General features: G+C 45.5%; 6 protein-coding genes across 10 annotated transcripts in view; 3 read left to right on the top strand and 3 right to left on the bottom strand.

Moving 5' to 3' along the window:
* Window positions 1-58: 58 nt before the first annotated feature.
* Window positions 59-3,296, bottom strand: gpr137 (G protein-coupled receptor 137). Of its 3 annotated transcripts, none has more exons than XM_058063649.1 (8): window positions 2,865-3,296; window positions 1,889-2,317; window positions 1,762-1,811; window positions 1,421-1,673; window positions 1,204-1,353; window positions 1,013-1,138; window positions 791-909; window positions 59-723 (listed from the first exon to the last, which is right to left on the bottom strand). In XM_058063649.1, exons 2-8 carry the CDS (start codon window positions 2,270-2,272, stop codon window positions 627-629), a joined length of 1,179 nt encoding a protein of 392 aa, XP_057919632.1. In that variant the 5' UTR covers window positions 2,273-2,317; window positions 2,865-3,296; the 3' UTR covers window positions 59-626. The 3 variants fall into 3 exon arrangements, with proteins under 3 accessions (XP_057919632.1, XP_057919630.1, XP_057919631.1); XM_058063647.1 differs by lacking the exon at window positions 2,865-3,296 and adding an exon at window positions 2,517-2,790; XM_058063648.1 differs by lacking the exon at window positions 2,865-3,296 and adding an exon at window positions 2,517-2,785 and having other exon boundaries at window positions 1,433-1,673.
* pld7 (phospholipase D family, member 7) lies at window positions 2,987-10,335 on the top strand. 2 transcript variants are annotated; one of them, XM_058063644.1, is made up of 13 exons: window positions 2,987-3,317; window positions 3,696-3,794; window positions 5,148-6,035; window positions 6,105-6,283; window positions 7,028-7,205; window positions 7,273-7,387; window positions 7,780-7,907; window positions 8,108-8,299; window positions 8,372-8,511; window positions 8,655-8,820; window positions 8,891-8,990; window positions 9,060-9,238; window positions 9,312-10,335. In XM_058063644.1, the coding sequence occupies exons 1-13, from the start codon at window positions 3,198-3,200 to the stop codon at window positions 9,339-9,341; spliced, it is 2,514 nt and encodes an 837-aa protein (XP_057919627.1). In that variant the 5' UTR covers window positions 2,987-3,197; the 3' UTR covers window positions 9,342-10,335. The 2 variants fall into 2 exon arrangements, with proteins under 2 accessions (XP_057919627.1, XP_057919628.1); XM_058063645.1 differs by lacking the exon at window positions 2,987-3,317 and adding an exon at window positions 3,366-3,569.
* On the bottom strand, window positions 10,269-11,452 carry smim19 (small integral membrane protein 19). Its single transcript, XM_058063650.1, has 3 exons — window positions 11,079-11,452; window positions 10,688-10,812; window positions 10,269-10,606 (listed from the first exon to the last, which is right to left on the bottom strand). The coding sequence occupies exons 1-3, from the start codon at window positions 11,210-11,212 to the stop codon at window positions 10,554-10,556; spliced, it is 312 nt and encodes a 103-aa protein (XP_057919633.1). The 5' UTR covers window positions 11,213-11,452; the 3' UTR covers window positions 10,269-10,553.
* Window positions 11,453-11,977: 525 nt separating this feature from the next.
* On the bottom strand, window positions 11,978-15,779 carry fam199x (family with sequence similarity 199, X-linked). Of its 2 annotated transcripts, none has more exons than XM_058063003.1 (8): window positions 15,613-15,779; window positions 14,655-14,833; window positions 14,155-14,374; window positions 13,928-14,086; window positions 13,699-13,860; window positions 13,454-13,637; window positions 13,277-13,380; window positions 11,978-13,197 (listed from the first exon to the last, which is right to left on the bottom strand). In XM_058063003.1, the coding sequence occupies exons 2-8, from the start codon at window positions 14,819-14,821 to the stop codon at window positions 13,024-13,026; spliced, it is 1,170 nt and encodes a 389-aa protein (XP_057918986.1). In that variant the 5' UTR covers window positions 14,822-14,833; window positions 15,613-15,779; the 3' UTR covers window positions 11,978-13,023. The 2 variants fall into 2 exon arrangements, with proteins under 2 accessions (XP_057918986.1, XP_057918987.1); XM_058063004.1 differs by having other exon boundaries at window positions 14,655-14,853; window positions 15,613-15,687.
* Window positions 15,704-19,055, top strand: commd5 (COMM domain containing 5). The gene is made up of 7 exons (XM_058063007.1): window positions 15,704-15,941; window positions 16,049-16,209; window positions 16,474-16,502; window positions 16,587-16,637; window positions 16,707-16,802; window positions 16,883-16,958; window positions 17,404-19,055. Exons 1-7 carry the CDS (start codon window positions 15,821-15,823, stop codon window positions 17,503-17,505), a joined length of 636 nt encoding a protein of 211 aa, XP_057918990.1. The 5' UTR covers window positions 15,704-15,820; the 3' UTR covers window positions 17,506-19,055.
* A 446-nt stretch (window positions 19,056-19,501) lies between these two features.
* LOC131110176 (LON peptidase N-terminal domain and RING finger protein 3-like) overlaps window positions 19,502-27,338 on the top strand; it is an 8,124-nt gene continuing 287 nt past the window's right edge. The window contains exons 1-12 of the mRNA XM_058062998.1: window positions 19,502-20,296; window positions 21,937-22,055; window positions 22,123-22,245; window positions 22,354-22,470; window positions 22,534-22,729; window positions 22,789-22,849; window positions 22,931-23,045; window positions 23,496-23,617; window positions 24,420-24,578; window positions 24,647-24,809; window positions 24,887-25,036; window positions 25,276-27,338. The exon at window positions 25,276-27,338 is cut by the window's right edge and continues 287 nt beyond it. Coding sequence (XP_057918981.1) covers window positions 19,582-20,296; window positions 21,937-22,055; window positions 22,123-22,245; window positions 22,354-22,470; window positions 22,534-22,729; window positions 22,789-22,849; window positions 22,931-23,045; window positions 23,496-23,617; window positions 24,420-24,578; window positions 24,647-24,809; window positions 24,887-25,036; window positions 25,276-25,458 — 2,223 coding nt within the window. The 5' untranslated portion in view covers window positions 19,502-19,581 and the 3' untranslated portion in view covers window positions 25,459-27,338. The remainder of the gene's footprint in view (window positions 20,297-21,936; window positions 22,056-22,122; window positions 22,246-22,353; window positions 22,471-22,533; window positions 22,730-22,788; window positions 22,850-22,930; window positions 23,046-23,495; window positions 23,618-24,419; window positions 24,579-24,646; window positions 24,810-24,886; window positions 25,037-25,275) is intronic.

Raw genomic sequence — 27,338 nt, 5'->3', positions numbered from 1 at the left:
ACTTACTGCAATCTAGCTAGCTATTGAGCTTCATGTGGAGGAAGCGAACCACGGGGGCTGATGGACATCTGTACTTTTAATATACCAGCATGACAACACTCCACATTTCACTGTAGCAGTGTTTAAGTATCTTACAAATTTGACACTTGCGTTCCTTAGCGACAACCTGGACGCGCTTTAGTTGATTTACACAGTAAATATGATCAGATACACAAGGGACTCACTTGTTACAATGAGCTGTCTAAGTTAAACATTGGTCAGAATTGTGAAGAATAAAGTATTAGAGTAAACAAAATATAAAAGAATAGGAGATGGGAATGGTTCCATAAACAACTGGAATAGCAGAGTGGGTCTTATAAGACTTAAAAAGGAATGATAATGAGGGATTTTGAATGAATTTACAGTGTTAGCTATTAAAATGCAACATCACTGAGTATGATGTTTGGCAATTCATGTCGGGGGGGTTGGTTCCTTTTGACAGATTTTCCAGGTGCTTGTTTGCTGCTTGGGGACAATTCCTGAGGTTTTCAGTGCAAAAACACACTAACATACACACACACACACAGGTTGTACTGGCTGCTAAGCTGGTCGTCTTTGATCAAAGGACATCAATCATGAGTCATGGGTCAGTTTTGGGGGGTGGAATAGAAAGAGTGGTGCTGGTGGTTTTGGTCCGCAGGCTTGTTGGCAAACAGCAACGGGGTGGTCTCTGATCCAAACCAGCTGGGAAAGAGAAGAACATTAAAGATGGAAGCAGGACGTTGACATCATCAAGTGGCTGTCACCTGACCTTGAGTGCGGCTGGCAGCTGCGATTCCAAGGAACCGACTCCTCCTGGTCGCCGCCTTGAGGGTCATCAAAGAAAAAAGGGCGAGGTAGGACTCTGTTGTTGATGGTCAGACTGCTGACCTGTCAGGACCCCACCAGAACATTGAATACCACAAATACGAATGTTGCACAAACATGGAGTTGGCCTCTGCTTTTGGTGGATAATGCAAATTAGGCAGCATACCTCCTGTGTAGGTCTGCGAACTCTGAAGATGAGAATGAGCAGACTGGTTGGCAGCAGCTCCCAGATGAAGAGGATGGCGCCAAACGCCAGGTAGCCTCTGTCGCCTAGCTCGTTACGCAGGTCCGCCTAGCAGCATGTTTCCTTTTATGAAATATGTTTTGGAATATAGATATAGATACATATTTCACTACCTGGTCGGAGACGTTATACCAGTCAAAGTCAAAAGACTCAACGTGGTGGTTCTGGGACAGGACAAGGACGCTGAGGTTGTAGCAAGCTCTGCTGGTGAACAAAAATATGACCGCCGCTCCGAGTGCCGCCATGCGACAGACGCTGGTCCCCTGCACACACCCAAATAAGAAGACCCATCCATCCGTCCATCAAAGCGCGCATGTCATCGCTGCTCACCTTGCTGCTCACCTTGCTGCTCAGGTACGGCCCGGTGGAGTGAGAGTGGCGCGTCAGCAGCAGCAGCACGGCCGCCAGCAACACCGCATCCAGAATGAAGAGCAAGTCGTTGACCAGAACCCGGACCAGGACCAGATTCCATGTCCTCTCCCCCGGCCCCGTGCCGTCACCGCGGTCCCCGAGAGCGGCACACACCACATTGACGCAGAAGAAGATGGCGTTCAACGCCCCGTATGTGCAGCGAGCCGCACGGCTGGAAAACAACAACAGGATGCGTCGCATGGGACAAACAAAGATATACAAACGCCAAGAACACTTTATGAAAAAAGATATTCACTCACAGTCGCCCGTCTACCTCTGCACTGTACGTTTCTCTAGCTTTGAGCAGCACCTGTGGTACCAACCACAAGAATCACATGAACACATCCTGTCCTACGCTGCTCCACATGAACATTGCATCGGCCTCACCTGAGTGAAATACAGGTTGATAAGACTGAGCGTGAAGAACTGCAGGCAGACGGGGAAGCAGTAGAGCAGCCAGTAGACAGCCACGGGAAGGTGGTTGGCCTCCAGCGCATTGTGGAAGTAGAAGGAAAACAAGGTGGTGCGAAGTGAGGCCCACAGCAGGCAGAGGAAGAGAAAGATGCTCTGATAGCTCCATCGTTTGTGTCGGTAGAAGTAGAGAAGCCAGAGCTGGGCGTACACCACCAGGAAGAGTGCGCCGTACAGGGCGGTGTACAGGACGGTGAAGCCCAGCTGGACCGAGGGGGCCAGAGCCGGATGCAGGGGAAGAGGGGCCGGCAGGGCGGAGGAGTTGGGAGGAGGCGGGGCGGCGGTGACTGGAGCTTCCATTGCCGACTTAATAAGATGAAACGTCCATGATGACCACACGTGGCTCTAAAATGGAAGACAGCGTGGATGAAGGAATCACAACATGAAATGACATCAATGAGTGTTATATCTGTTCATCACTGTACCCTTACATCAACAACTACAGGCTACAAGCTATTTCATTGACCTGCTGTTTGTAAGTGAGCCCTGGAATTAGCTGGAAATGTCAAGTACAGCTAGTAAGCGACAACGAAAAACATCCTACATGGAATTGTGGTATCATTACTGCTGATGTCGTACATCAATCTATTCATGGCGTTAGCTCCCCAACAGACCAGTCTAATAAACATACTACTATTACTACTATTAACAATGGACTTTTATCTGACTTGAGCACTGAAGTGTGCAGCGACCTGTGAAGCTTGACTGGACAGTAAGAGGTCTTTAATGGGATGTTGGTGTCGTAAACAAGCTAGCTTTGAAGGGGCCAAGCTAACCGTCACTGACGCTGATCAAAAAGCAAAAACGTCAATTTCAACTATTTCATAGTCACGCCGTCATGTGTTGCTGATAAGACGTTTAACGTGACAAGCGATATGTGGGAATAACATACCTTATTCCAGTGGAAGCTGAAGGATCTGCAGACAGGCGACGTCAATGTCGTTATTTCCGTGTTACGTCACGTGCGTCACGTCGGATAGGCGGAGCCTGGACTGTTTGATCTCAAGCACCAATCAGCGATGATAGGAAATCGCGGTTTCTTTAAGTTTGTTGTTTCCTCGCTTAATGAAGGAAGGTGCATTCAAAATTGACTGGATATAAAACTATGTACACCAAGTGTGTATTTTGATGAAACGGGCAAGTATTCAGTCGACATTTTGGTGACTGAATGTGTTAATATCACGTTCACGCTTTTAAGTCCAAAGGCGCTATAAAAGGAGAGAAAATGCCGATGGTGTTGCGCTCTAGAAAGTCAATGTACCGCAATGATGGCGACGAGGAGAGGGACGTAACAACAACAGAAACCACGCGGTCGTCCCGCCTGCGAGAGAGACCCACGTCCACGGTGAGTAATAATACTTTTCCGCTTCCTCTCTCTGCAGCGGAAAGAAAAGTCGAGCGAGCCACGTAGTTCCTCGCTGTAGCATGTTTGGCTAACACGGACGCTAGCATCTTTAGCCCGCTTGACCGGGAAAACAAAAGCAAACATTTTTATTGACGTGGAACACTTGTGTCGCTTTACCGTCATTATCTTACACCTGCCGGCTGAAGTGCGTTTTGCGTAAGTTTATTAAAGCTCGCCAGCTAGCGTGTCATGGTGAGTCTTTTTTATTCTGACGTCATTTGATGATGTCAGCGTTTGTCCTTTAGTGTACATCGCACACACCGCATTCATTTTTTATAGCGCTATCGTTACTTGCCGACTCATGTTTATTTTTATTAGGAGCCGGAGGACGCGGAATCGGACGCCGTGCAGAGCCAAGTGATGGACAGACTTCAGCCTGATGAGGAAGAAGAGGAAACTGTGGAGGAGACAGAAACGGTAGCAGGATTGTACTTCCTGGACACCAACTACTTCCTCACGTAGCATCTTCAGACAAATTCAAATGTGCTAAATCTATTATGATGTGTATGCACAGTATAGGCAGTGACGACCTATTATATACACATTTACCACATGTATCTATGTATAACTGCAGTGACGACCTATTATATACACATTTACCACATGTATCTATGTATAACTGCAGTGACGACCTATTATATACACATTTACCACATGTATCTATGTATAACTGCAGTGACGACCTATTATATACACATTTACCACATGTATCTATGTATAACTGCAGTGACGACCTATTATATACACATTTACCACATGTATCTATGTATAACTGCAGTGACGACCTATTATATACTCACATTTACCACATGTATCTATGTATAACTGCAGTAACGACCTATTATATACACACATTTACCACATGTATCTATGTATAACTGCAGTGATGACCTATTATATGCACACATTTACCACATGTATCTATGTATAACTGCAGTGACGACCTATTATATGCACACATTTACCACATGTATCTATGTATAACTGCAGTGACGACCTATTATATACACATTTACCACATGTATCTATGTATAACTGCAGTGACGACCTATTATATACACACATTTACCACATGTATCTATGTATAACTGCAGTGACGACCTATTATATACACATTTACCACATGTATCTATGTATAACTGCACTGTGTAGTAACGGAGCTGTGCTTCTAAATTATTGAAGACTGGAGTGACTCAGCTCGGCTAACATGGCCCACAGCCCAAAGTAAACTAAAGCACAAATTAGACGGTACATTGCTAACAAATCCAAAAAATGACATAAAATACACAGCGCACATTTGCCACTTGGTGCTTTGAATTTTGAGGTTGACTCGACCACGGTTTTTCTAAATATATTCATAAATCATCACTGTTGTGTCAAAATATACATGGTGAAGCAAATGTTGTTGGGCTTAAATTAAGTATTTTCAAACACAAAAGTGGCTTAAAATAATTTTTGTCTTACCTTATCTTATTATGTTGACTATTTTGGGTAATACAGGTGTAAAAGTGACTATAGGGGTGTTATTTAATGTCTAGAGGGGCTCTAATAATGTTAGAAATCATATTTAGAAGGTTGTAAACAGTGTTTCCATCAATTACCAATGACAAATATATTCCATTTATAAATCATGAATCCTACTTTGTGATGAACAAGGGATTATTATACAGCATATAGAAATAGGCAAAAACCCCAATTCATAGTTTGCATCAGTTTGAGTGCTGGAATTGTTGCTAACTGTAAACACACAAGGTCTTCTGTCTCCTTCAGGAAGTGAAGCACTGCAGTGTTGTGCTGGACCGTCTCCGTTTGCAAGATAAGGCTTCCAAAAGAGAACCCGAAGAGAGAGACGACACGACCCGCAAAAGTGCAAAGCCTGCTTCCCGCATCCCGACTTTTCATAAGCGGCCTGGCACTGGGAGCGCTGAGGTGTCCATGTCCAAAAAAGAGCTTCTGCTCCCAGTAATTCAGCCTGCTGAGAAGCCCACTGGAGTCTCTGTGGACACGTCCAAGTCCAAACTAGCTGATATTGCAGAAAAAGCGCATCCCCAGTTATTAGGACGCCTCCCGAGACTTGGCCTTGAGGCACCCACAGAACAAACGGCTGTGGGGTCTACACCCAAGCCGTGCATGTTGTCTGAGGGGGTGCAGCATGGTCTCTTCATGGTGAGCCCCAGGCCTGCCCTGAGAGCGGAGGAGGGCCTCTTCCAAGAGCAACCCGACAGCCGGGGCAGCACCGCCACTGAGATGGATGACCTCATAGGTCAGCTTCCATGCGTGGACCTCAGCCAAGATAATCCTCTGGGAGATACGCCAAAAAGTTCTGATGAGGGAAACAGTTCCCCGACCAGCACCGAGTCCACAGAGGACGCTTGCATGCCTGATGTTAGCCACACGGAAGGTATCGTGAATGAACAACCACCGTGGGAACATCCACACACACCCGAGGCAGACGACTTGAGGTCTTCGTCGGATGTGGACAGCGAGGATGAATTTGCGATGGGTGATTCCGGAGACGCAAAAGACCGCAATGAGGTGCACGTAACCACCAGGGCGGAAGCGGAGTACGTCTCAAAGGAGGAAGTAGAGGATGACGAGGAAGCCTGCCTCGTGGCAGCAGAGAAACCTGGCGCAGCTTCATCCACCCAGCCAACAAAGGTGACCAATACTGAAGCTTGGTATTTGGTATCCTTGTTGTCATTCAAAACGCCCCCTCGCTTTCTCCAGGGATCAGGATGTCCTAGTTTTGTCCTCTGCTACCTGCTGCCGGCTACTCTGCTGCTGCTTGGGATGCACGCTTGGCACTTTGGGCTTCCCACGTCCGTCAGCCAGCTCGCCGCTCAGCTGGAGCTACACTGGCTGGAGGGGGTGGGCCTCATGGCAGAACCGTGTGGCAGGGATTGTCGGTAAGGAGTTTGCATCAAATGGGAAGGATCCAAACCAATCCAACCACTTTTAGTTTCATCCAATGCTGGGAATTCTTGACAAATGTTTGACTCTATTGACGATATTAGTCTTTCCCAGCCTTTATGGAGGCAACGCTCATATTTGACATTACAAACATCCCATCTGCCAGCCAGACAAATAGTTTATGACACATTTGGTCAGAGACCCGAGTTCAATTCCACCCTCGGCCATCTCTGTGGAGTTTGCATGTTCTCCTCGTGCATGCGTGGGTTTTCTCCGGGTACTCCGGTTTCCTCCCACATTCCAAAAACATGCTAGGTTAATTAGCCACTCCAAATTGTCCATAGGTATGAATGTGAGTGTGAATGGTTGTTTGTCTATATGTGCTCTGGGATTGGCTGGCCACCAGTCCAGGGTGGACCCCGCCTCTCACCCCAAGACAGCTGGGATAGGCTCCAGCACCCCTTGTGAGGATAAGCAGCAGAAAATGAATGAATGATTTAATGAACATTCGGTGATAAATGCTGTCATTCAAGTGTAAAAAGAAGTTAACCACCGTTTTAAAAAGTATTGGTACATGGGAGTCTTGCTGCAATGATTGGCCGTTGTCGTGTTGTTGAGGCGTGTTGATCTCTTGCCTGAAGTGCAGGTAGGATGAAATGACACGAGAGGTAAAAATGTTGAAGATGGCAGCCTGACTGAGGATGTGAGTGAATGAAAGCGCTTGAAATGTCCATGTTCAGGGTTCATCTGGTGGAGAGCATCCCCAGCGGCCTGTACCCGTCCAGCCCATTACCGCAGCAGAGCACGGCCACCAGCTGGCTCAGGCTGCTGGACAAGGCCGACGGCTCGGTCAGCATCGCCGCTTTCTACGTGGCCCTGCGGAGCAGCCAAGCCGACTTCGCTCCCCTGGACACTCAGGCAAGAAGAGCGCCCCCCCACGTGACGCACCAACCACCCCTCTGATGTTTCTGCTATATTTGTGCAGGGCAGGAAGGTCTTTGAGCGACTTAAGCAACTCCTTTCCAAGGACGTGAAGCTCCACATGGTCGTGAACAGCCCTCAGATTGCGAGTCAAGACACCGCTGAGCTGGCCGCAGCAGGTTTGCACAGTAGAAGACCCTTCTTCTCCTAAACCTTCTTTAACAGCTTGCTTTTTGTTTGGAGTCTTCAACCAGTCATGATGTGCTATATATATCACTATATTGACACGCACTATGGTACACATTATGGCATTGGATGCTCATATCACACAGTACTTTGGTACGGGACAAAAATACTTCCACTATATTAGGAAAGCAGGAAGTGAACAAATGTAACAGTTAGTGATTGTAAAAGTACCAGATGGAGGGGTAGGATTTAATAAGCTTTGCTTCTTCCTACTCCTTTTGGACATGTGGAACTGGGAACTGATTATGGGATGCACTCAATTGGAATCTGATGCATGTTCAAATGAAATTCAATTCCCATTCCCATTCCCATTCCCATTGAACAGGTGCAAACATCAAAGAGTTGGATCTGAAGTCTTTAACTGGAGGCATGGTCCACACCAAGATGTTGGTGGTGGATCAGAGGCACCTCTACCTGGGTAGTGCCAACATGGACTGGCGCTCTTTAAGTCAGGTAAAGGACCCTTCCATTGCTGGACGTCTCCAGACTACACTGGACCGCAAAATAAGGAAGCAGTTCCAAGGTATTACACTAATAATACAACAGAAACACACTTTCCCGTGTGCGTGTGCGTGCGTGTGCATGTGCGTGCGTGTGCGTGCATGCGTGTGCGTGCATGCGTGTGTGTGCGTGCGTGTGCGTGCGTCATCCAGGTGAAAGAGGTGGGCTTGGTAGTGGAGGACTGCAGCTGCCTGGCGCGCGACGCCTCTCGTATATTTGAGCTGTACGCGAGGCTCAATGGTTCCTTGCCACCATATTGGCCTGCTCGCTTCACCGCCCTGTCCAGCTCCCAGCATCCTTTGCGCGTCGACTTCAATGGAGTGGCCGCCCAAGTGTATTTATCCGTGAGTTTAAGCGTCACTTCCAAAGGACAATTTCAGTCAATTTCATCAAACGCTTCCTGTGGTCTGCTGCAGAGCTCCCCCCCACACATCTCAGCCCGTGGACGCTCCGACGATCTCGCCACCATCCTGTCCGTCATTGATGATGCTAAGAAATTCATCTTCATCTCCATTATGGACTATCTTCCGTTGTCAGAGTTCACCAAACCACTCAGGTAAATGAATTGTACGTTCATTTTGATGTTATTTATTTGTATTTGAATGGGTTTTATTGATGTGCTAAAATAATTCCAATTTCAGAAAGCGGCTTTAGCGTTGAACAGTTTTAACGCTCTCCATGTCTTGTCCCGCTCTCTAGGTTCTGGCCCGCCATCGACTCCGCCCTGCGTGCAGCAGCCTGCGCTAGAGGCGTGAATGTGCGCCTCCTGGTTAGCTGCTGGGAGAACTCGCCTGCTGCCATGTTCGTATTTCTGCAGTCGCTGGTGGTTCTCAACAGGCCTCCGCTGAAATGCAACATTGAAGTGGTGCGTTTAGAGCATCTAGCGCCTTTGTATTGTTCTGGACACCAGTCTTAAATCTTCTGTTTCCCTGCAGAAAGTCTTCACGGTGTCTTCAACCGCAGAGCAGATGAAGATCCCTTTGGCTCGAGTCAACCACGCCAAGTACATGGTGACGGACAGAGTTCTGTACATCGGTATGTCACCTCCTTGCCGCTGCTCTCATGTCTGCACATTGAATGAAAGAAGCCATTCATACATGACAGGCACATCCAACTGGTCTGAGCTGTACTTCACCGAGGTGGCGGGAGTGGGCTTGGTGGTCAACCAGACCGGCTCGGAGGTGAAACGAGGACAGCAGACGCTGCAGAGCCAAGCGGAGGAGCTCTTCCTCAGAGACTGGAGGTCCCATTACGCCAGCTCGCTCTCGGTCGCCGACGTCAGGGTGTGTCCTCGCAGACCACACTGAATTCCGGAATAATCCCGCTCGCTGCCTTTCCAATGTCCTCTCTTTGCAGGCCTGCCAACACGCACGCATTTTGACTTGAATATGCTTTGCTGCGGTGTTGATGCACGCTAGCTACACCAGCTTGCTGCTCCTCCTGTGTAGCACCAACAAATCTAACCTTGTGTGCCAGCTTTGGGAACATTTCCAACACAGCCCATTCTCCGATTTCAGATCAACATTTGCAGTAAAAGTGTTGTAACACGTCGCTTAGTTGCAGCTGCATTAACAATTTTCTACCGCTTATCCTCACGAGGGTCGCGGGGGTGCTGGAGCCTATCCCAGAGGCGGGGTCCACCCTGGACTGGTGGCCAGCCAATCACAAGGCACATATAGACAAACAACCATTCACACTCACATTCATACCTGTGGCCGATTAACCTAGCATGTTTTTGGAATGTGGGAGGAATTGAACTCGGGTCTCCTAGCTGTGAGGTCAGCGGGTTCATTCCCTTTAATTCCCATTGTTCACTCACAAGAGGAGCTAAGAAGCTAAATAGTGGAGGACCGTTGGGTTGCTATAAGAGCAGGGGTGTACAAAGTGTGGCACAGGGGCCATTTGTAGCCTGTGGCTCATTTGTCTTTTAAGTATACATACAATATAAATACAGCAAACTTTTTTGGCAATTTTACAAAATTAAATGTGTAAAAAAAAAACCCTCAAAAAATGGCCCTGGGTTCGGGTGTCTTAACAGAATATCAGCTTGCTGACTTGTTTTTTATTGCATTTTGTGTGTGCTGGTAATATGTATATTTAGCCATTTTATGACTGCTTTTGAAATCTTATTTTTATACTGTTTTTGTTGAGTGCTATTGAATTATTCATCTCATTTGTACACTTCCTCTTGCTTGGATCTATTTGTATACGTTGAGCACATACACCTCAAATCAGAATATGCTTCCAAAGAGCTGGAACATGGAACAAAACCTCAATTTTCACATGTTGACTTTCCATAGAAGTTGAATCAGCTTGTGATGTCATATTTTCCTTTTATTATGAGTTCTATAATACAAACGTTGACTGGTACAACCCCCAATCTGCTCCTTTTTGAGGCCTGAATTCTAACAAGTAACCATGGCACATTTAACACGTAAAAAATGTTACATTGTAGGTATTCTTCACCGTGGATGTTCTCCAGCATGAAAAAGTTCAGTGACGGTTTTGGTTCCTCTCACCAAGTCACCTCACAGGTGAAATCCATCACAACACGAAGTGTCATGGTGTCCATTCCAGAGAAGAGCTGCAGAGCCGTCCTCATTCCATGGAGAGTTGAACACTGTCCGTCTGCTGCTGCTCAAACTTCCTTGCTAGAAGACCAAACAGGAGGACACGGGATGACCAAGACGACCACTGGAGGAGGATGCGCGTTAAAAACAGGTGATACTAACCCAAAGAGTACATCTCCAACTGTTGTCGCAGACGGACCTTCTGCAGGCTGTCGTAGAAGTTCGGTTCCGGGTTGCTCCCCGCCGTGGGAGGCAGGGTGAAGATACGCATGATCTTCCGCTTGTTTCTGCATGATGAGATATTATCCTCCATTAGATAGGTAGATTTATAGATTATTTATAAATTACAGATTATAGTCACATGCAGGTTACTAATCAGCAAGGTAAGGACATTCAGTTGTAGCCAAGCAAACGTGAAATTGTATGACTTTCTAATGGAGTTTTGTGTGCTATAAAAGACAAGACGAACAAATAATATTTTCCAACGTGCTGCTGTGAGCAACCTAACGATGAAGGGGAAAAAAGCACAAGAGGAACAAAGATTATTTCTCACTTTCTGGCGTAGATCAGCAGGCCGAAGCTAACTAGAATAACCAGCAGGTAAACATTAGTAGCCTCGTTCCAGGCTTCGTGCACGGAATAGTCGATAGACTCGGGCTCGTTGCCCAAAAGGCCATGCGCCCCCATACAAACGCCACTGTGGTGCTACAAAACGCTATATTAGATATTTGTTTTCTTGCGTGCAAAGAAATTGTTGGCTATCTTATTCTGTTCGTGTTAACAAGCCAGCGAAGGATGTAAACACAGCAGCTGTATATCCGTATTTTGTTATTAATCAGCTTCAAGTGCACTACCGCCACCTACTGGACGGGAGAGTGGAACGGAGCAAATTCAGAAATACATATTTTGGCAACCGTTGTGACAAGAGCTGCATTTTGACTTTAAAAAGGGTTGCGGTAATATTGTGTAAATGTTACATACATATATTGTATGTTTTTGTTCCGTTCGTGCTAATAAGCTAGCGAAAGGTGTAAACACGATGACGTCACTTACAGATGTACATCCGGATACTCTTCGCTCTGAAATGGCGGTTGGTAAATTAGAATTAAGGCGCATTACCGCCACCTACTGGACATGAGTAGAACGAGTGCACTTACAGGAAATAAATATTTTGGCTGCCGTCACAAGAGATTTTGCTTGACTTAAACAAAAAATGTAATTTTGAGTGAAAATTCTGAAAAAACGTATCAAAAAAGTATACATGTATTTTTTTGTAATACTTACCAGCAAGGAATAATGAACCTGCTCCATTTGTTTTAGTTTCATATAAAATCTTAATCAGGAGCAAAAGCGAGAAAAATACTATTTAAATACTGTTAAATATTGTGTATACACTTCTGAACAAAATCTTAAAACCGGTTTACATTCAGCCAATCATTTCCCATGTGACAGTTATTTTTCCAAAGATGTTTAATGTCATAATCATCAAAACTTTATATACACAATTAATTTCAATGAATCAGTCCGTTTTCTTTCCAAAATTCTGTTTTTCCTCCTCCCCAAAATAGTTTTTTTACTACTTCAACACTACGGAATACATAGAACTGCTTTGGAAAATAATTGCTGCAATGAAAAGTCCATTCAGGAGAAATTAGAGTATACAATAAAGTAGAGTCTGAACTGAGTGGTTCAACACATCAAAGCAGAGATGGAGAAAACAAGCGGCCTGTGACTTTTAGCTCAGGTAGCGTCAATGCCACCCAACACGGTCCTTGCCTGGGTATATTAGCGTTCATCAGAAACCACCGCCGCTATATGTACAGTACATGAACACACAATCTTCCAATTCGCCCTACTCATTCACAAAGTGTTGGTGGCAGAGTTACATTCGGAGTGCTATCAGGAAACAAACAAAAGGGTTGAAAGCAACAACGTAAACCCAAATGAGTCTAAATATGATTGCGCAAAGCGTCTGTGGCGTCACTATTGTCACACAGATAGGAAAGGAGAAAACATCAAATGAAACCTTTATCACTAGGGCTAATCTTAAAAAGCAAGCAGTAAATATGCCGTTATTTATTTACAACACATGGATAAGGGGCGGGTCGATAAAAGGAACAAAGTTATGGAACCATGGTGTGGGTGAGAACATGCAGTGCGTCAGTGCCCCCTCTAACGCCTTGGCAGTGCAACGGCACCAGAAGATAGGACAGAGCAGCTCAGTCCTGCACGTCGGAAATCCACTACTTAGATACGTGGGTGCTGCATCTGTCCTTCTACATGCGGTGTCTCGGTTAGTTAGCTTAGCTAGTCTACAATGTTCTAGATGGTTCTAGAGGCATTTAAATAGTGCAGGGATTAGTCAAAATAGCCACTGGCAAAGGTATCATGTTGACAAGTACCAGAAGAATGTTGGCGTTAGCCACGGCTAAGCATGCTAAGCTATCTACGGTGGCGAGAGCAGGCGTTTAGAGGGAGCACTGATTGGTTCACTGGTGTCACATGAGTATGTCCAGGTCGTCTCCGTGGTCGTCCTCCTCGGTCACTCGCAGCGACAGCACCTCCTCGTTGAGGAAGAGGCCGCTCAGACGCTCCTTGCGGGCCTGTCGCTGCTCCTTCAGCTGCCGCTTGCGGAGAGCTTTCTGCTGGAGCTTGCGTTGCTTGGAACGCTTCTACAAAACGGGGAAAAAAACGGAGATGATTGATTCAGGCTGAAATTGAGTCAGGCTGGAAATGAAAGACATTCCTTACTTTGGAATCTCTGATGCGTTCTGCAGCGCTGGACAGATTGCCGTCGCTGTGGGCTCTGCTAATGTTAGCGACGCTGCTTCCGCTGCAGGCTGAAGCTGTGCCACCTACGAGGTGTTCCACACCACCCCAGTGAAGTACAATGCCAAGTCATCATTATTCATGCGTGTATTTCCGTACCCGCTACAGAGTTGGATGCAGTGGAGCCCGTCGAGGAGCTCGCCGAGCTGACCATGCTGGCGTTGCTGCTGCTGACCCCGCTGACGCCGCCTGTGCTGGCGCTGCTGTGGCTGCTCCTCTTCCAGCCCTCTCGGATGCTGCTGGCCCGCTGCCTCGGGCTGTGCTCTCGGATGTAGTTACGCACCTGGAGATGGCGCCGCGTTAGGAGACACGAGGCTGGAGCAGAGCCGTGTCACATGACCCACCTGCTTGAGCTTCTCGTCGGTGAGACAGTTGAGCTCGATGATGAACTCGCTGTCCGTGGGGGAGATCTGAGCGCAGGGGTCGATGATCTTGATGATGTCCAGCTGCTCTCGCAGGCCCATCTCTGTGCTGACCTTACGGCTCAGGTACTCGATGTACTCCACCTGAAAGACCAACGCAGGTTTCTGCACGATGTCCTCCACGTGCAGACCCCGCCCGTGTTGGAAGTACCTGTTCGTCATTGGTCATGGCGCTCCAAGGCAGCTCGTCCAGGTTGCGGTGCGGGTGAGCTTTGGGCTTCCTCTTGGGAACCAGACAAGGTGAACTCGGGACGCTAGGAATGATGTCGGACAGGACATCGCTGCCGCTGGTGATGTCGCTTCCTGGCAACTGGAGGACAGAGTCTTACCTCGCATTCATCTCCAATCATTTGAATGAGAACTGAATCGCCAACCCACCTGCCACTCAAACTCGCTGTCAGACCAGTCCCAGTAGGTGCTGATGGAGGAGGAAACATCACTGCACACGCTGCCCTCGGGAAACAGGTCCAGGGATGTCAGATCCTGGTCATCCAGTAGGGAGTAGCAGTCGTCCTGGTCGCCTACAGACACAGACGAGAAGAGCTCCTCGCTGCACTCGGAGCTGGCCACGCTTGTCCCGCAGGAAGTCAGGTTCCACCTGGAGGACCACAAGCGGATGAATTATTAGTTTACAATTCATCAAAACATGGCGTGCTCGCTCGCTCGCTCCACAGTACATTCATGCACTTCCTAAAACCAAATCAAAAGCGCTATACAAATAAAATGTATTATTATTCAAAGATAAGTTTTGGTAGCGGCGCCAACTCTCCCAGGCCTGGCCAGGCCCGAGAGGACGACATGTCGGCCATTCTGTGATTATCATTACCTTTTACAGACAAATCAGTCCACCTCTCACGCAGGAGATGACGACTACTTGCCTGTTGCCGTGGAAGCGGCGGAGGGGGTCCGTCCTGTGACAGGATGAGAGCTGACAGCCAAAATCACTGACGTCAAGGGTGCCCACGTCACTGAGATTGGCTCTTTGGGAGAGGAGAGGGAATGGCTCCTCGGGGGCCAAAAATTTCTCGTACAGAGAATCAGACATGGCTGCATGTACCTGAGGTCAAAGGTGAGACACTAAAATGACATGCAGAATAACAGTATGACAAAATGTCGACGTGGCAAACTATCGGTTAACTATATTTAGGGATCTGCAATAACAAATTTTGATAATTGTACTATAAATTATCATCGATAATCAGTATAGTTTTTGACAATTTTTGTCGCCATATCGAGATGATATTATCTGAGCCAGTATCATAGTATAATATCATGAGCTGTAATTCAAAAATACATTCTAAACACGACAAATGTCAATATATGTAACCATTTGATACAATCTGAATTTAAAACATAGTACCAAACCAGTCTAGCCATTATGACAATTTAGATGACAGCCACTTTCACCGACAAAATCAATTGATAGCAACTAAATACACGTTATCGTTTCATTTTCATGTAGGTTTTAACTAAATGTTTTACTTGCTGCCACTTTGACGTCATCCTTGTTTCTTAATCGTTACCTGAAACTTGCTCTCGTACACGCCAAGTAAACACGTAAAAGGAAGATGAATTGTGTCTTTAGAGTATTATTTGCGGTACGTTCTTCTTTTTGTTTTTACAAGTGTTTTTGTTTTGATTATTGCCTCACTGAATGCAGCAATAACGCGGCGCTAGCTAATATTGTTAGCTTGCGGCTATTGCTAAATGCCAACCAGGCGGCGACGAAAGCCATCAAATGGTACCAAAGTCAGTTTACCAACATACGAGTGACTATGAACACAATAAATTCAACTTGTGAAGATTTGAGGGGTAAAAAGGACAAAAAGTACCAACCTATTGTCGTTCAAAGTCTGAGATTTTCCGCAACCTCCATTTGCAAATCCTCGCCAGTCGCCACCAACGAGCTGTGTTGTTCTCGCGAGAAGTGACTCATCGCGACAAGTCATGTGACACAACGCGGAAGTTATCATACACACCGAACGCTACACATGTATGTAATTCCGTTCTTGTCACTACGTTGTACGGAATTGAATGTGTTGTAATGTCACTAACCCAAGGAAAGGACAACAGCTTTCTGGGTGGTAGAATACCCCCAGAAATCGAATCTATGGCAAAATACCTCACGGATGTGGAGCAAGACATGTTCAGGAAAATACTGAAAGGTACTGGCTGCTGAAATCGACGATCGCTTGAAAGCCAAACACGGATTTCCCATTTGAATTGTACAACAAACAGTTGAGTGCTGTTATTGTGCGTTCTTCCATTGTAGCCGTGGTGAATGCCCTGGAGGGGAAGGACTGCACAGACACGATGAAGTCAATAGCAGAGACGAGTGTGCTGCCACGGGAGAAGCTCAGTCACGTGGTCGCTGGAATGTACAGACTATTGTCTGAGGCTATCCGCGTACGACCGGCATTACTTAAGCAAGAGGTGAGCTGTTTGTAATACTTTGAAAGGTAGAGGTCAAAATTGTGTGAGTATTGTTTTCCAGTAACGGGTAATGTCATGAATTCCTCTTTTCAAACATGTTAGCATATGTTAGCATATGCACTGAGCTCACACTCAGGAAAACACTGCCCCCTGGCGTTGTGCTAGATAATGCACATATCACAGTGGTGCGTTTGCTTTACATAGCTGGTAGTTGAGTTTAGAATATCCGATATGATGTCTGATAAAGTTTATGTGCCTTCCTAGGCCTTTAAAGAAGATCTTCGTGACCTGAGGCAAGAATCTTCATTTATTGATCACCGTCCTCCATTTTGCTGGTACTTCCTTTCTTGTTAATGACTTCTTTGTTTTGACCTCAGGATACCAGAAGACTTCATTACTGATTTCTGCAGTGTGGTTTTTGGAAATCGGTACGTTTTGCGCACAGTTCCCTTTTTCCATTACTCACCTGAGAGTGAGGTATTTCTCCATATTTTCAGGCGTGCAACTCTAGAAGCAGCGACTTCTCAGAGGGACCCCCACCTGCCTACAATACATGAATTTAAATGGAGAGTGGATGTCGCCATTTCTACAAGGTGAGGCCGAACCAACGTGCAGACTTTTGTTAATCCAGTTTGGTGACTTGTATGCTCATTTTAATGACATTTGTCCTCAGCTCCGTGGCCAGAGCCCTGCAGCCTTCTGTGCTCATGCAGATGAAACTGTCTAACGGACGTGCTCATCAGTTTGAGGTACTGGATTAACTGTGCGGATATTAATCACAATGTCATGTGCAGAAAGTTTTTCATATCCGTTTTAGGCATTAGTGCCGGTTGAAATAAGTAATCTACAGTAGTACAATTTAACAGTATTCCTAATTGAAATTGCAGAGCTGTAGCTAGTTCAATAGTAAGATGCTTCAGTCAAGCGGGGGGGCGACACACTCCTCACCTTCTCCTCAATAGAGGCTAGCGACTAGCGATTAGCGACTAGCGACTAGCGACTGCTGTAGCTGCCACCACAAGTGGGGGCAGAAGGGGAGGGGATTGAGTCTGCTGCCATTCTACCCGCTGGAGGCGTAGACCGCACGTTAGCATAGCATCTAACACCAGAAGTGACTGTAGTCCAAGCAGAACATTGCAATGAAGACAACCAATGTCCAACCGATCCAAGAAGAGTTGTTGTTTTCCTGTGCAGGTGCCAGTGTCGAAATTCCAGGAACTCCGCTACAACGTTGCTCTGATTCTCAAAGAGATGAACGATCTGGAGAAGAGGAGCATTCTGAGGATACAAGATTGATGAACTTTGGGTTTTTATAGAAGCGACCAGAGAGCTTGAAATTCATTTATATTTTTATTATTATTATAATTATAATAATATTAATTATAAATTATTATTATGAATAATAATGTTATATTAAAATAATAATAATATATTATAATTATTTTAAATCTTGCAATAAATATTTTACAATAAAAATAATAAAATAATATTAGCAAAAAGGGTTTCCATTTTTAATGACCTCTCATGGCCCACCTGCAGTACCACCGCGGCCCACACTTTGGGAATCAGTGCCGTAGAGGATCCAGAATGACCAACCGCAACTTTTCCTTTTTGGTGCTTTCAATTGATGGTACTCTTTGGGGTGGACATCATGTCAGTGGGTCCATAATCTTCTTCCAACCCGTTGTGCCTCGTGTGACAGATACCAAGCGCCCGTACCGGTATGGATGACATTGCTCAGGGTGTGACCGATGCTGTGTCCAAGCAACTACGTGGGATTTGGGTGCTGGATGTGCACCAATACAGATCTGCCACCTTTGCAGTACGGTAGGAGCACGACCGATTGGCTGTAGAGGTGCTACCATGATATAACGCCCCACCCACTATAACACCCCACCCACCCCACCCTCTGCATAAGCTAAAATCATTCACAGTATTTCATTTAGTCTTCGATGGATGGATCATATTTTTTTTTGCTATTGGTGGTAGCTTAATTCAGACATACTGTATGATGAGTGAAGCTGATGAAGCCACGCTCCATAGTTATGTACTTACAGTATATACAGTATTATTTGCTAGTGTGTGTATTCATCTGCACACTACCTTTTATCCATTAAAACATATTTCATTACTAACAGTATTGGAGAAATTATTTATTGCATTAGCAGTACCTGTCAAATGATGTTTTGTAACCAGGGAAATTAGTGGTGGAAAATTGTATATTCCCTTTCATCATGCACACGAATGCATTGTTCATGAACACTTGTCTTACCTGTTGCACACTGGAATGTTTTAATAGATCGACAAAGGTCACAGTATCACATTTACATCAGCGTCTGCAGCTTGCATCAGACTTTGTATTTAGTCTGTCTGTCTGTAAGAGTGTGTCATGTGTATCAGCCTTAATATCTATGGGAGGGATTGAGTACACGGGCGAGACCGGTCGACCTATATTTAATAGACACTCTGGGTTACTACTAACGTGGACACACATCCAGCTGCGTAATCTTTTGCACTACTTCCAGATTACCAAACATCTTTATTGTGACATAGCGGGAAATAGCAATGGCGGCGTAAGGTCAGGTACGACTTGTCTTTCTTAGCAAACACACACAACCAGTATGTGTCATTGTGGTCTATTTTAACACTGAATATTCACTGAATATTCAGTGATTTTGTAGTTTTTAAACACTGGTTAATTGCTTTTTACACTTGCACTTACCTCAGAACTATTAAACACCTCATATGTGATCCCATACCTTTCTGTTACACCTTTGGCGGTCTATTAAAAGTCTTTTATTGTTTTCATATTAACAACTTCTTTTTATACTTGCATATCTTTTAATACACTTGAATTTAACCTTAATCCATGAAATTAAACTCATTAAAACACTTTTAAACATTTTATTTATTCATCCTGGAAAAGTTTTCTATAAGAAAATTGTTGATATAATTGTTTTAATTGTCAATGAATGAATTTGTGTCGAACTGAGTGATCTCATCCATGAGTTACATTTAGGATTTTTGGGGTATTACAGAGTGAATGAAATACACATCATGTTGACAGACAATATAGAAAGATAGAAGTATGCACGAAATGAACGGTATTATGTGACCGCCCAGAGGGACCTGAATGCGGGTCAGCCCGGCTGCTGTCCCGTGCTGAAAGTGTTACATGGCAAATGGTTTTGTAACGTTTCCCCCGCAATCGACCAATGAGAACCTCGGAGCGGCGTCACGTGACACAATTTTTACGTAACTTTTTTTTTCACCCTCTCTCTGGGTCGCTCGTTCAGGGCTCCATATGAGCTTCATGGAGGCGCGGGCGAGACGTCACTCGGTGCTTCCCGGTGCGAGCTAACATGAGCGGGGATGCTCCACACACTCGCCACCAGCAAGCCCTCCACCATGGGGGCAGAGAGCGACAGTATGCTGCAGCTCGCCGCGGAGGCTTTCCGGGCCAAAAACTTCGACCTGGCGGCGGATATTTACGAGTGCCAGCTAGCGGCTTCGGGGGACGGGGAGTGCCGTCAGAAGTTGATGGTGAAGCGGGCTGACGCGCTCGCCTTCGGGGGGAAATTCTCCGAAGCTTTCGAGGTGTACCGACAAGCCGCGGAGATCGAGAGACTGCGACCCGTACACCTGCTCAACCTCATCGAGTACCTCACCTCCATCGCCAAGCCGGACAGCGGGGACACTCACGGCGGCACCCCGGGCGAGGGTGCGAAAACCGGGACACCGACAGCGGGTAGCCCCGGTGTCGGAGCCACAGGTCGCGCCGACGCAGACTTCTCCTGCCGGATATGTCTGAGCTCTCTGTTCGAGCCCGTGACTCTTCCGTGCGGACACTGCTTCTGTAAGAAGTGTCTGGAGAGGGACAGGAAAGAGGTGGTCTGCAAGGAGTGCCGGCACACCTCCAAAGTGGCCGTGCACACTTTCAGGGTCAACGTGGTCCTCAGCAACCTGCTGGCTAAGTGGTTCCCCGGGGTGCACCGGGCCGCCCGGCTGCGGCGGGAGGGCAACGGCCTGTACGCCGAGAAGAAGATGGAAGCAGCTCTGGAGAAATACAACCAAGCCATCCTCATAGGTAGGACTTTTCTTCCTCTAACTTGTCTTCTGCAAACTGTTTTTTTTTGCGCCTTAATGAATGAGAGCGTGTCAGCCATTAGTGTGTGTGCGTGTGTGCGTGCGTGTGCGTGCGTGTGTTTGGAGAGGAGGTCTCCACGTGTTGGGTAACATGCTTCATGCTGGCGGGGCCACTGGGCCAAACATTGCGTAAGCGTGTGACCGCCCCCTGGCTCCATCATTGTGTAATGTGAGAATGACACAAATGTGGGTCAAGGGTATTACTGCAGGTCACCACTAGAAATACACCCCCCACCCCCACCCCCACCCATAGTGATGCCAAGTGCTCCAATTGTGGCGTCCAGACATGGCAAGATTAACCTTGTGGGCATTTATAAACCGCATGAGTGACATTATTTACTTATTATATACTATATTATTTACTTCAGAATGCACGTTGGGTGTAAATATTGGCGTAGAAATCATTCAAACTTACTAGAAGTGTTGCAGGCCGGGCTTGGTCTGGTGTTTTCTAACATTTTACTGTGGTGCATTTAAAGAAGCCCGATTTTGCACATTTCAGGGACTTTAAAAATACTATCAGGACACTATACTACATTTCTTTGAATAAAATACTCCATAAATCTATCTTTGTGTTTTTGACACTACAACTTATTCACACACAACAGTTATGACTTTGGGAGACAGTGATTGACATTTCTGAGTCAACATTAGCTTCAACATTTTGTAAAAAGCAAAAATGGCGTCATCTTATATTGGGGTCAGTGTGGTCCTTTCATAATGTACTGGTCGATGTCGCCGTCTGACCTTTCCTTTGCCATACGCTGCATGTGTCAAGTATTCATGTACACTTGCATGACTGCTCTGCCGTCCATAAACCATAAACATGATCCAGGGCTACTTCCTGGTCTGTGTCTATTTTGGGAGGTGTGTTCGGAGGTGGATCTTAGCTATTGGTGAAGTCGGGGCAAGCCCTCGGGAATCAGTGCAAGTCTAGCAGATTCTAATTAGCGTTTTAGGAGTGTCTGAGAATGTAGAAATGGTGCTTATGTTGGTGCTGACTGATTAGCCTGCTGTGTCACATCCACAATATGTGGATCACCGTACGAGGACTCAAACGTTCTCCCAGGCTTTCTTCTTCTTCGTTTTGTTTATTGATTTGCTGCATTATGTGCATGCGTGCCAACATGACATCCAAGGTTATTCTTTAGGCTAAATGCTGCATTTGCATAAGTTGTAATAGTTATGAAACCAGGAATGTGGGTGACCTTGATAGTGCTGCCTGGTTTTATAAGGCAGGCGTTTGTAGCCTCTCATATAGCCTCTCCACGGTTTCAGATAGTCATTCTAGCACGGCAATTCTTCCTGCGCATGTTATGAAAAAGCCATTATTATGAACATTCCATGAAGATGAAATGTGCTGTAATGTAGCTTACGGGACACTAATTAACGACCCTTTCAATTATTGAAACAATTTTAGTAAATATGGTATCATTAGTACAATAGTCAAATCATAGTTGAAAATAATCTACATTTTAGGGGAAAAATCAATTATATTAAATAATTGTATTGCTACTTTTTTCATTTTTAATGACATTACACATGGTAACCTTTTTTCCAAAATATATGACACCCTTGCAGCACCCACAGACCACATACTGTTCAGTAACCGCTCCCAGATCCACTCCAGTCTGAAACACTTGGACGAGGCTCTGAGGGACGCCGAGATGGCCTGCAGGCTCATGCCTCTGTGGTCCAAGGTATGAGTCTGATTTTGGTCTTGTGTTTTGATTCCAATGGGATTAGCTTCTTCATCTTCGCCATCAGGGTCACGTTCGGAGGGCTCAGGCTTTGGTGTCCCTCGGAAGAACCGAGGAAGCCCTGAGAGAGTACCTGCTATGTCTGTCCATAGAGCCCGACTGCAGACTGGCGAGGAATGAGGCCAACAAGGTTTACACACTTCCTGTTTCATGTTTGCTCATTTGGACTTGAAACGAGCGAGTCTGCCTTTTAGGAACGCTCCATTCAATACACGTCATATTCATCCTTGTTTCTCAGCTCCTCAGTGACCTCCTGGCCCCAGTGACCGACCAGGTCCCTGAACACATCTCCGACTTCCCTAACTTCCTGCCCTCTAGAGGTCGCATCAAGAATAGCATCAACACGCCCTCCCAGGTAGGAGACGTCTTCCCCGTCTGTGCGACCGTCGAGCGTAATCATCTTCCTTTCTTCTCTCAGATCCCAGCCACGTTCTTATCGGGTTCCGCAGCCGCTCCCCCCGCTCCCGCAGCCAGGGGGTCCAACAGAAGCGAGGTAAAAGATCAGGGGAAACCCGAGGACAGGAAGCTTTATCAGTGTCTCCTCAAACGGAAGCGGAGCAGCATCAAGGAGGAGGAGGAGGAGGAGGAGGAGCATCAAAAAAGACCCAAGTGTGGTGAGCACATACTAGCATACTTGAAATCAATCCTGGAGAAATAATATCTGCTCTTTTAGAGCCAGCAGAGGTGAAGGACCTTCTGGACCCAGCAGATCTGGAATGTTCTCTCTGCATGAGGTGAGCTAGTCCTTGGAACTTGCAATGTGACGCTTCTCTGTTAGCATACCTGCTAAAGCGTAGCCTGGTGTTCCCGCCCAGATTGCTCTACGAGCCGGTGACCACGCCCTGCGGTCACACCTTCTGTCTCCAGTGTCTCAAGAGATGTCTGGACCACAACCCAAAATGTCCCCTTTGCAAAGAAGAGCTGTCCGAGGTATGGCGTACATCTTTCACCTTTTGCAAATTGTAGCAGCGTAGTAGACCGTATTTGAAATAAAAATGGGTGTTCATGTTAGCTGTTACTATCATATCCTATTTTATGGGCTATAAGACACTTTTTCATAGGTTGGCTGTTCCTGCCACTTATACTCCAGAGCGACCTATAAATGAAAAAACTGTTTGTGTTCCATAAACACTGGACACCTTTTAAATAAACCTTTTAAAATAAATTAGCCCCCCCAAAATGCGACTTATGTATGTTTTTTCTACCTAATGATGCATTTTTGGTCTGTGCGACTTATACTCCGGAGCGACTTATAGTCCAGAAAATACGGTACTTGTCTTTGAATTCTATTAATTGTAACAAATAATTGTATTCATACTTAATGAATTGGTAATGAACTGTCCTGAAACTAAGCCTCATCACGTCTCCGTCCTTTAATAGTACCTGGTCCAAAGGCAGTACTGCAAGACGGCATTGATGGAGAACCTGATAGCAAAGTATCTTCCATCTGAGCTCATGGAAAGACAGAAAGTCCACCAGGAGGAGATGGCTGAGCTTTCCAAGTAAGTTCACAGCCACTGAACCTGGTTCAATGCTCCAACACAGCACGCTAAATAAAATGAGTTTTAGTTGCACACACTCAGTAAAACACTGCCCCCTTGTGTTTTGGTAGAGAATCGCAAGTCACAAACTCAACTATCAATAAATCCTGATTCTTTTATTTGAAGGTTTATCAAAATAAGTTACCTTCCCTGCTAACTAATTACATTTATGAAGTAGTCGTAATTAAACTGCCTGACACAGACGATCAATGAAAATGTCACTCAGTCCGAGGGGGCGTCGACATAAAGGTTCCAGTGTATCGTTATATAAGTCCCTATTTTTAAACCAGCGGCCTGTGAGTTATTAATAAATACATAATAATACATTTTAATAATACATTTTATTGTATTGCGCTGTTCCGAGTACTCAAAGACGCTTTACAGTAGAGAAAAAAAGAAATAAAAATAGAGTTGAGTAAAAACAGAGTAAACGATGCATTAAAATACAAAAAATACAATACAATAATATCCAAACATTCATCCAGAGCTAAGAGCGGGCCAAGAGCGGGCTAAAAGCGGGCCAAGAGCGGGCTAAAAGCGGGCCAAGAGCGGGCTAAAAGCGGGCTATACGCCGGGGGGGGGGGGGCATCAGACAGAAAACGTATGCACTAATATATTATATCATGATATTTTATGATAGAAACAGCAGCCTTTATGTATTTTATGTTTACTACAGAATAGAGTGCAGACTAATATGATCCCGAGGTTCCATTGATGAATATGAAATGAGTTTTGACTTGACGTTCCTCTTGCTTCCCTTCAGCCTCAACAAGAGCGTGCCTATATTCGTGTGCACCATGGCCTTCCCCACCGTCCCGTGTCCTCTGCATATCTTCGAGCCCTGCTACAGACTGATGATTCGGCGATGCATGGAGACGGGAACCAACAGCTTCGGAATGTGTCTGGGGGATGAACTGAAAGGGTCGGTGTCTGGCATGGTGGGAAAACGTGCGGCTTTGCCGGTCTAGTAATCCTCCTCCTTCTTCCTAGGTTTGCAGATTACGGGTGCCTGTTGGAGATCCGTGACGTGAAGTTCTTCACCGATGGCAGCTCGGTCGTGGACACCATCGGCAGGCGGAGGTTCAAAGTCATTCAACACCGTGAGCGGGATGGGTACAACACGGCGGATATTGAGTACTTGGAAGACGTGAAGGTAAGAGTGCAGTGGAGTTGATGGGCTGCAAGATTCCCGGGTGGTTGATTCGCCCTCGTTGGTGCTGGCGGTGGCAGGTGGAAGGCCTGGCGAGGGGGGAGCTGCAGTCTTTGCATGACGCGGTCTACGAGCAGGCGCTGGCGTGGGTCAACTCCCTGAAGGCTGAGCAAAAGGAACGTATCGAAGGGCACTTTGGACCCATCCCCGAGAAAGACTCTGAGCTTCAGGTATGATCGCACCAATCTTCTTATGATATACTATGTTTTTGTTTTTTGTTGTTTTTCTTCTTTTTTTGGAACATGAAAAACATCCAAAGCACAAGAAACCAACCAACATCAATAGAAATAAAAATACCTATGTACATATAAACGTACACATGTTGGACCATGTTAGGTATGGATGCTCGTACCCTCACGTTATGAAGCAGTGATGTATCGGTGTCCTCTTTGTGCCCCCCCCCCCCCAGGCCAGTCCCAACGGTCCCTCCTGGTGTTGGTGGTTACTTGCTGTTCTTCCCCTGGAAGGCCGAGCCCAGCTGCCATTCCTGGCCATCACATCTCTGAAGGACCGCCTGAGCGGAATACGCAAGGTTCTGCTCTTCATGGCCCACAGCAGACATCGGGGGCACCCTGTGGGCCAGCGGTCCTAACAAATGGACCCCCCACCCCACATTTATCCGTTCAACTTCCATTCATCCTCATGCTTCTCACACCAGCCGGAAAGCACATCTGGATGAAGATGAATTGGAATCACGCTAATGTGCACACGCTAACGCCGCCACCTGACAACGTGGACTTCTTGGTTTTTATGTTGCCGCTCTCAGCTCTTCCTTTTGCATCGTTCCCAGATGAAGCACCGAAATAGAATCTTTTTCTTGAGGGTGAGCTTTAAAGAAAGTCCAACGTTTTTCCAACTTTTTTCACACGAGAGACCAAACTTTGACTTTTTGCACTCGCTGCAGTTCAGTGAATGAAGTTATTAAACTGCACACGGGAGCAGATGTTGTTGCTTTTAACTTCACATTTGTCTTCTTTGCTGTTTTTTATGTTTGGCGTTTTGCATTTTCTTCATTATTTATTATTTTTTGGATTATTTATGCATGCAGTGACATTGTTTACATTTGTTTAAAAAGAGACTAGGAGCTGCTAGAAGATTCTTTTTGTATTTGCCATCAACATTTGCCGTCTTTCAGGGCAAATTAAAAGTTGAGGACAAATTCACGTCTGGATTTTACATCCCAACATTTATTCTCAATTTATGTTGTACTTCCCCTCAACGTGGGGATTCGCCTCAGGAGGACAAAGCAGTTGCATGTCTTCTTAAGAAAATGACTTCCATGGAAATGAAAAACACGTTGCAGTGCTGTTTCATATTTTCATGCAAATTTTTGTAATTCCAATTAAAATCTCCACAAATACGGTAATCCCTCGCCACTTTGCGCTTCAATCTGTCGTATTTTTCCACAAATCTATGAATAAATCATGCCGTTTGGTGTTGAAACTATAATGAGTCCAAAAGTATGCATATTTTATCATATTCTATGTATTTTTAAAACCTAAATTAAGCATGTTCAAGCATAAAATTCAGAAGACGCGTTCAAAGACATTGTGATATGTAGGTTCGAATTATCGCACAATAATCTCTAAAAAAAACCAAACTCAACCTCGACATCACTTCCTGTCCGCCCCTCACCGGAACACATTTACAAGAACACACACAAGCCTAAATCTTATTCATAATGTCTTACTTTCACGTATTATGTCTACTATATTGGGTAACGTAAGTGTAAAGGTGAATGTAGGGATGTTATTCAATGTCTAGCAGGCTCTAATGTTAAAAATACTCATGTTAAATAATGTTAAAATACTTATATAATATAAAATCAAGTGTTTAGAAGAACATTTTCTATGCTCTGAGAAACGGCTTCTCTTTGTGGAAATTCACCTATGACGGTCGGGTCTGGAGCCAATTGATAAACAAGGGATTACTGTATTCTAGTAATAAGTGAGATACATTATTGCCTAAAATATCATGAATTATCATGAATTACATCCACAGTGTAGAACCTGCAGATGGAGGGGACAATTCAACCAACGCATCATCATCACAACTTCATAAAAAAGGATGTAGCTTTCGTGTTTACATGTGAACTTTGACATTTTTGTCAATCAATTGTCTTCTAATGACAGAAGTTCTAGTGCCTTAAGTTGGACTTCTTGCTGTTAATCAATACCACCTGGAATGTGAGCAGCCTGGTGTTCCTTCAGTCACGTTATGAGAAGGATTTCATTCAATAACTCTTCCAAACATTGTGGTCCCCTTGATACCGTTGAGCAAACCGCGGCGTTTGACCCCCTAGTTTCTTCTGATGCTGCGTCATCAGTAGCTAAATGAGCACCTTCAAGGTCACAAAAAAAGTGACCAAGTCAAGATGGTTCGCCACTTTCTGTGGATTTCATGTTAAAATCGACTAAGTGGCGCTTCATGTTTGAGCTTCACTTTTTGAATAGAAGCACATTTGAAATCTTA

This window comes from Doryrhamphus excisus, chromosome 23 (genome assembly GCF_030265055.1).
Source record: "Doryrhamphus excisus isolate RoL2022-K1 chromosome 23, RoL_Dexc_1.0, whole genome shotgun sequence".
Classification (NCBI taxonomy): Eukaryota; Metazoa; Chordata; class Actinopteri; order Syngnathiformes; family Syngnathidae; genus Doryrhamphus; species Doryrhamphus excisus.
Note: the sequence above shows the minus strand (reverse complement) of the source record. Positions and strands in the feature narration are given on the sequence as shown.

Bases quoted from the DNA above. Each gene is read 5' to 3' on its own strand.
- gpr137 (XM_058063647.1), bottom strand. The intron at 1,812-1,888 runs GTGAGGCCGATG...TTGGTACCACAG, and splicing joins TCAACCTGTATTTCACTCAG to GTGCTGCTCAAAGCTAGAGA. The intron at 1,354-1,420 runs GTGAGCAGCGAT...GGGTGTGTGCAG, and splicing joins GCAGCAAGGTGAGCAGCAAG to GGGACCAGCGTCTGTCGCAT.
- pld7 (XM_058063644.1), top strand. From the start codon at position 3,198: ATGCCGATGGTGTTGCGCTCTAGAAAGTCAATGTACCGCAATGATGGC. The intron at 7,908-8,107 runs GTAAAGGACCCT...TGCGTCATCCAG, and splicing joins ACTGGCGCTCTTTAAGTCAG to GTGAAAGAGGTGGGCTTGGT. The intron at 8,300-8,371 runs GTGAGTTTAAGC...GGTCTGCTGCAG, and splicing joins CCGCCCAAGTGTATTTATCC to AGCTCCCCCCCACACATCTC.
- smim19 (XM_058063650.1), bottom strand. From the start codon at position 11,212: ATGGGGGCGCATGGCCTTTTGGGCAACGAGCCCGAGTCTATCGACTAT. The intron at 10,813-11,078 runs GTGAGAAATAAT...CTCATCATGCAG, and splicing joins CTGCTGATCTACGCCAGAAA to AAACAAGCGGAAGATCATGC. The intron at 10,607-10,687 runs GTTAGTATCACC...TTGGTCTTCTAG, and splicing joins GTTGGAGATGTACTCTTTGG to CAAGGAAGTTTGAGCAGCAG.
- fam199x (XM_058063003.1), bottom strand. From the start codon at position 14,821: ATGTCTGATTCTCTGTACGAGAAATTTTTGGCCCCCGAGGAGCCATTC. The intron at 14,087-14,154 runs GTGGGTTGGCGA...TCTGTCCTCCAG, and splicing joins ACAGCGAGTTTGAGTGGCAG to TTGCCAGGAAGCGACATCAC. The intron at 13,381-13,453 runs GTACGGAAATAC...AACACCTCGTAG, and splicing joins TGCATCCAACTCTGTAGCGG to GTGGCACAGCTTCAGCCTGC.
- commd5 (XM_058063007.1), top strand. From the start codon at position 15,821: ATGTCACTAACCCAAGGAAAGGACAACAGCTTTCTGGGTGGTAGAATA. The intron at 16,503-16,586 runs GCAAGAATCTTC...TTTTGACCTCAG, and splicing joins GAAGATCTTCGTGACCTGAG to GATACCAGAAGACTTCATTA. The intron at 16,803-16,882 runs GTGAGGCCGAAC...ATTTGTCCTCAG, and splicing joins GATGTCGCCATTTCTACAAG to CTCCGTGGCCAGAGCCCTGC.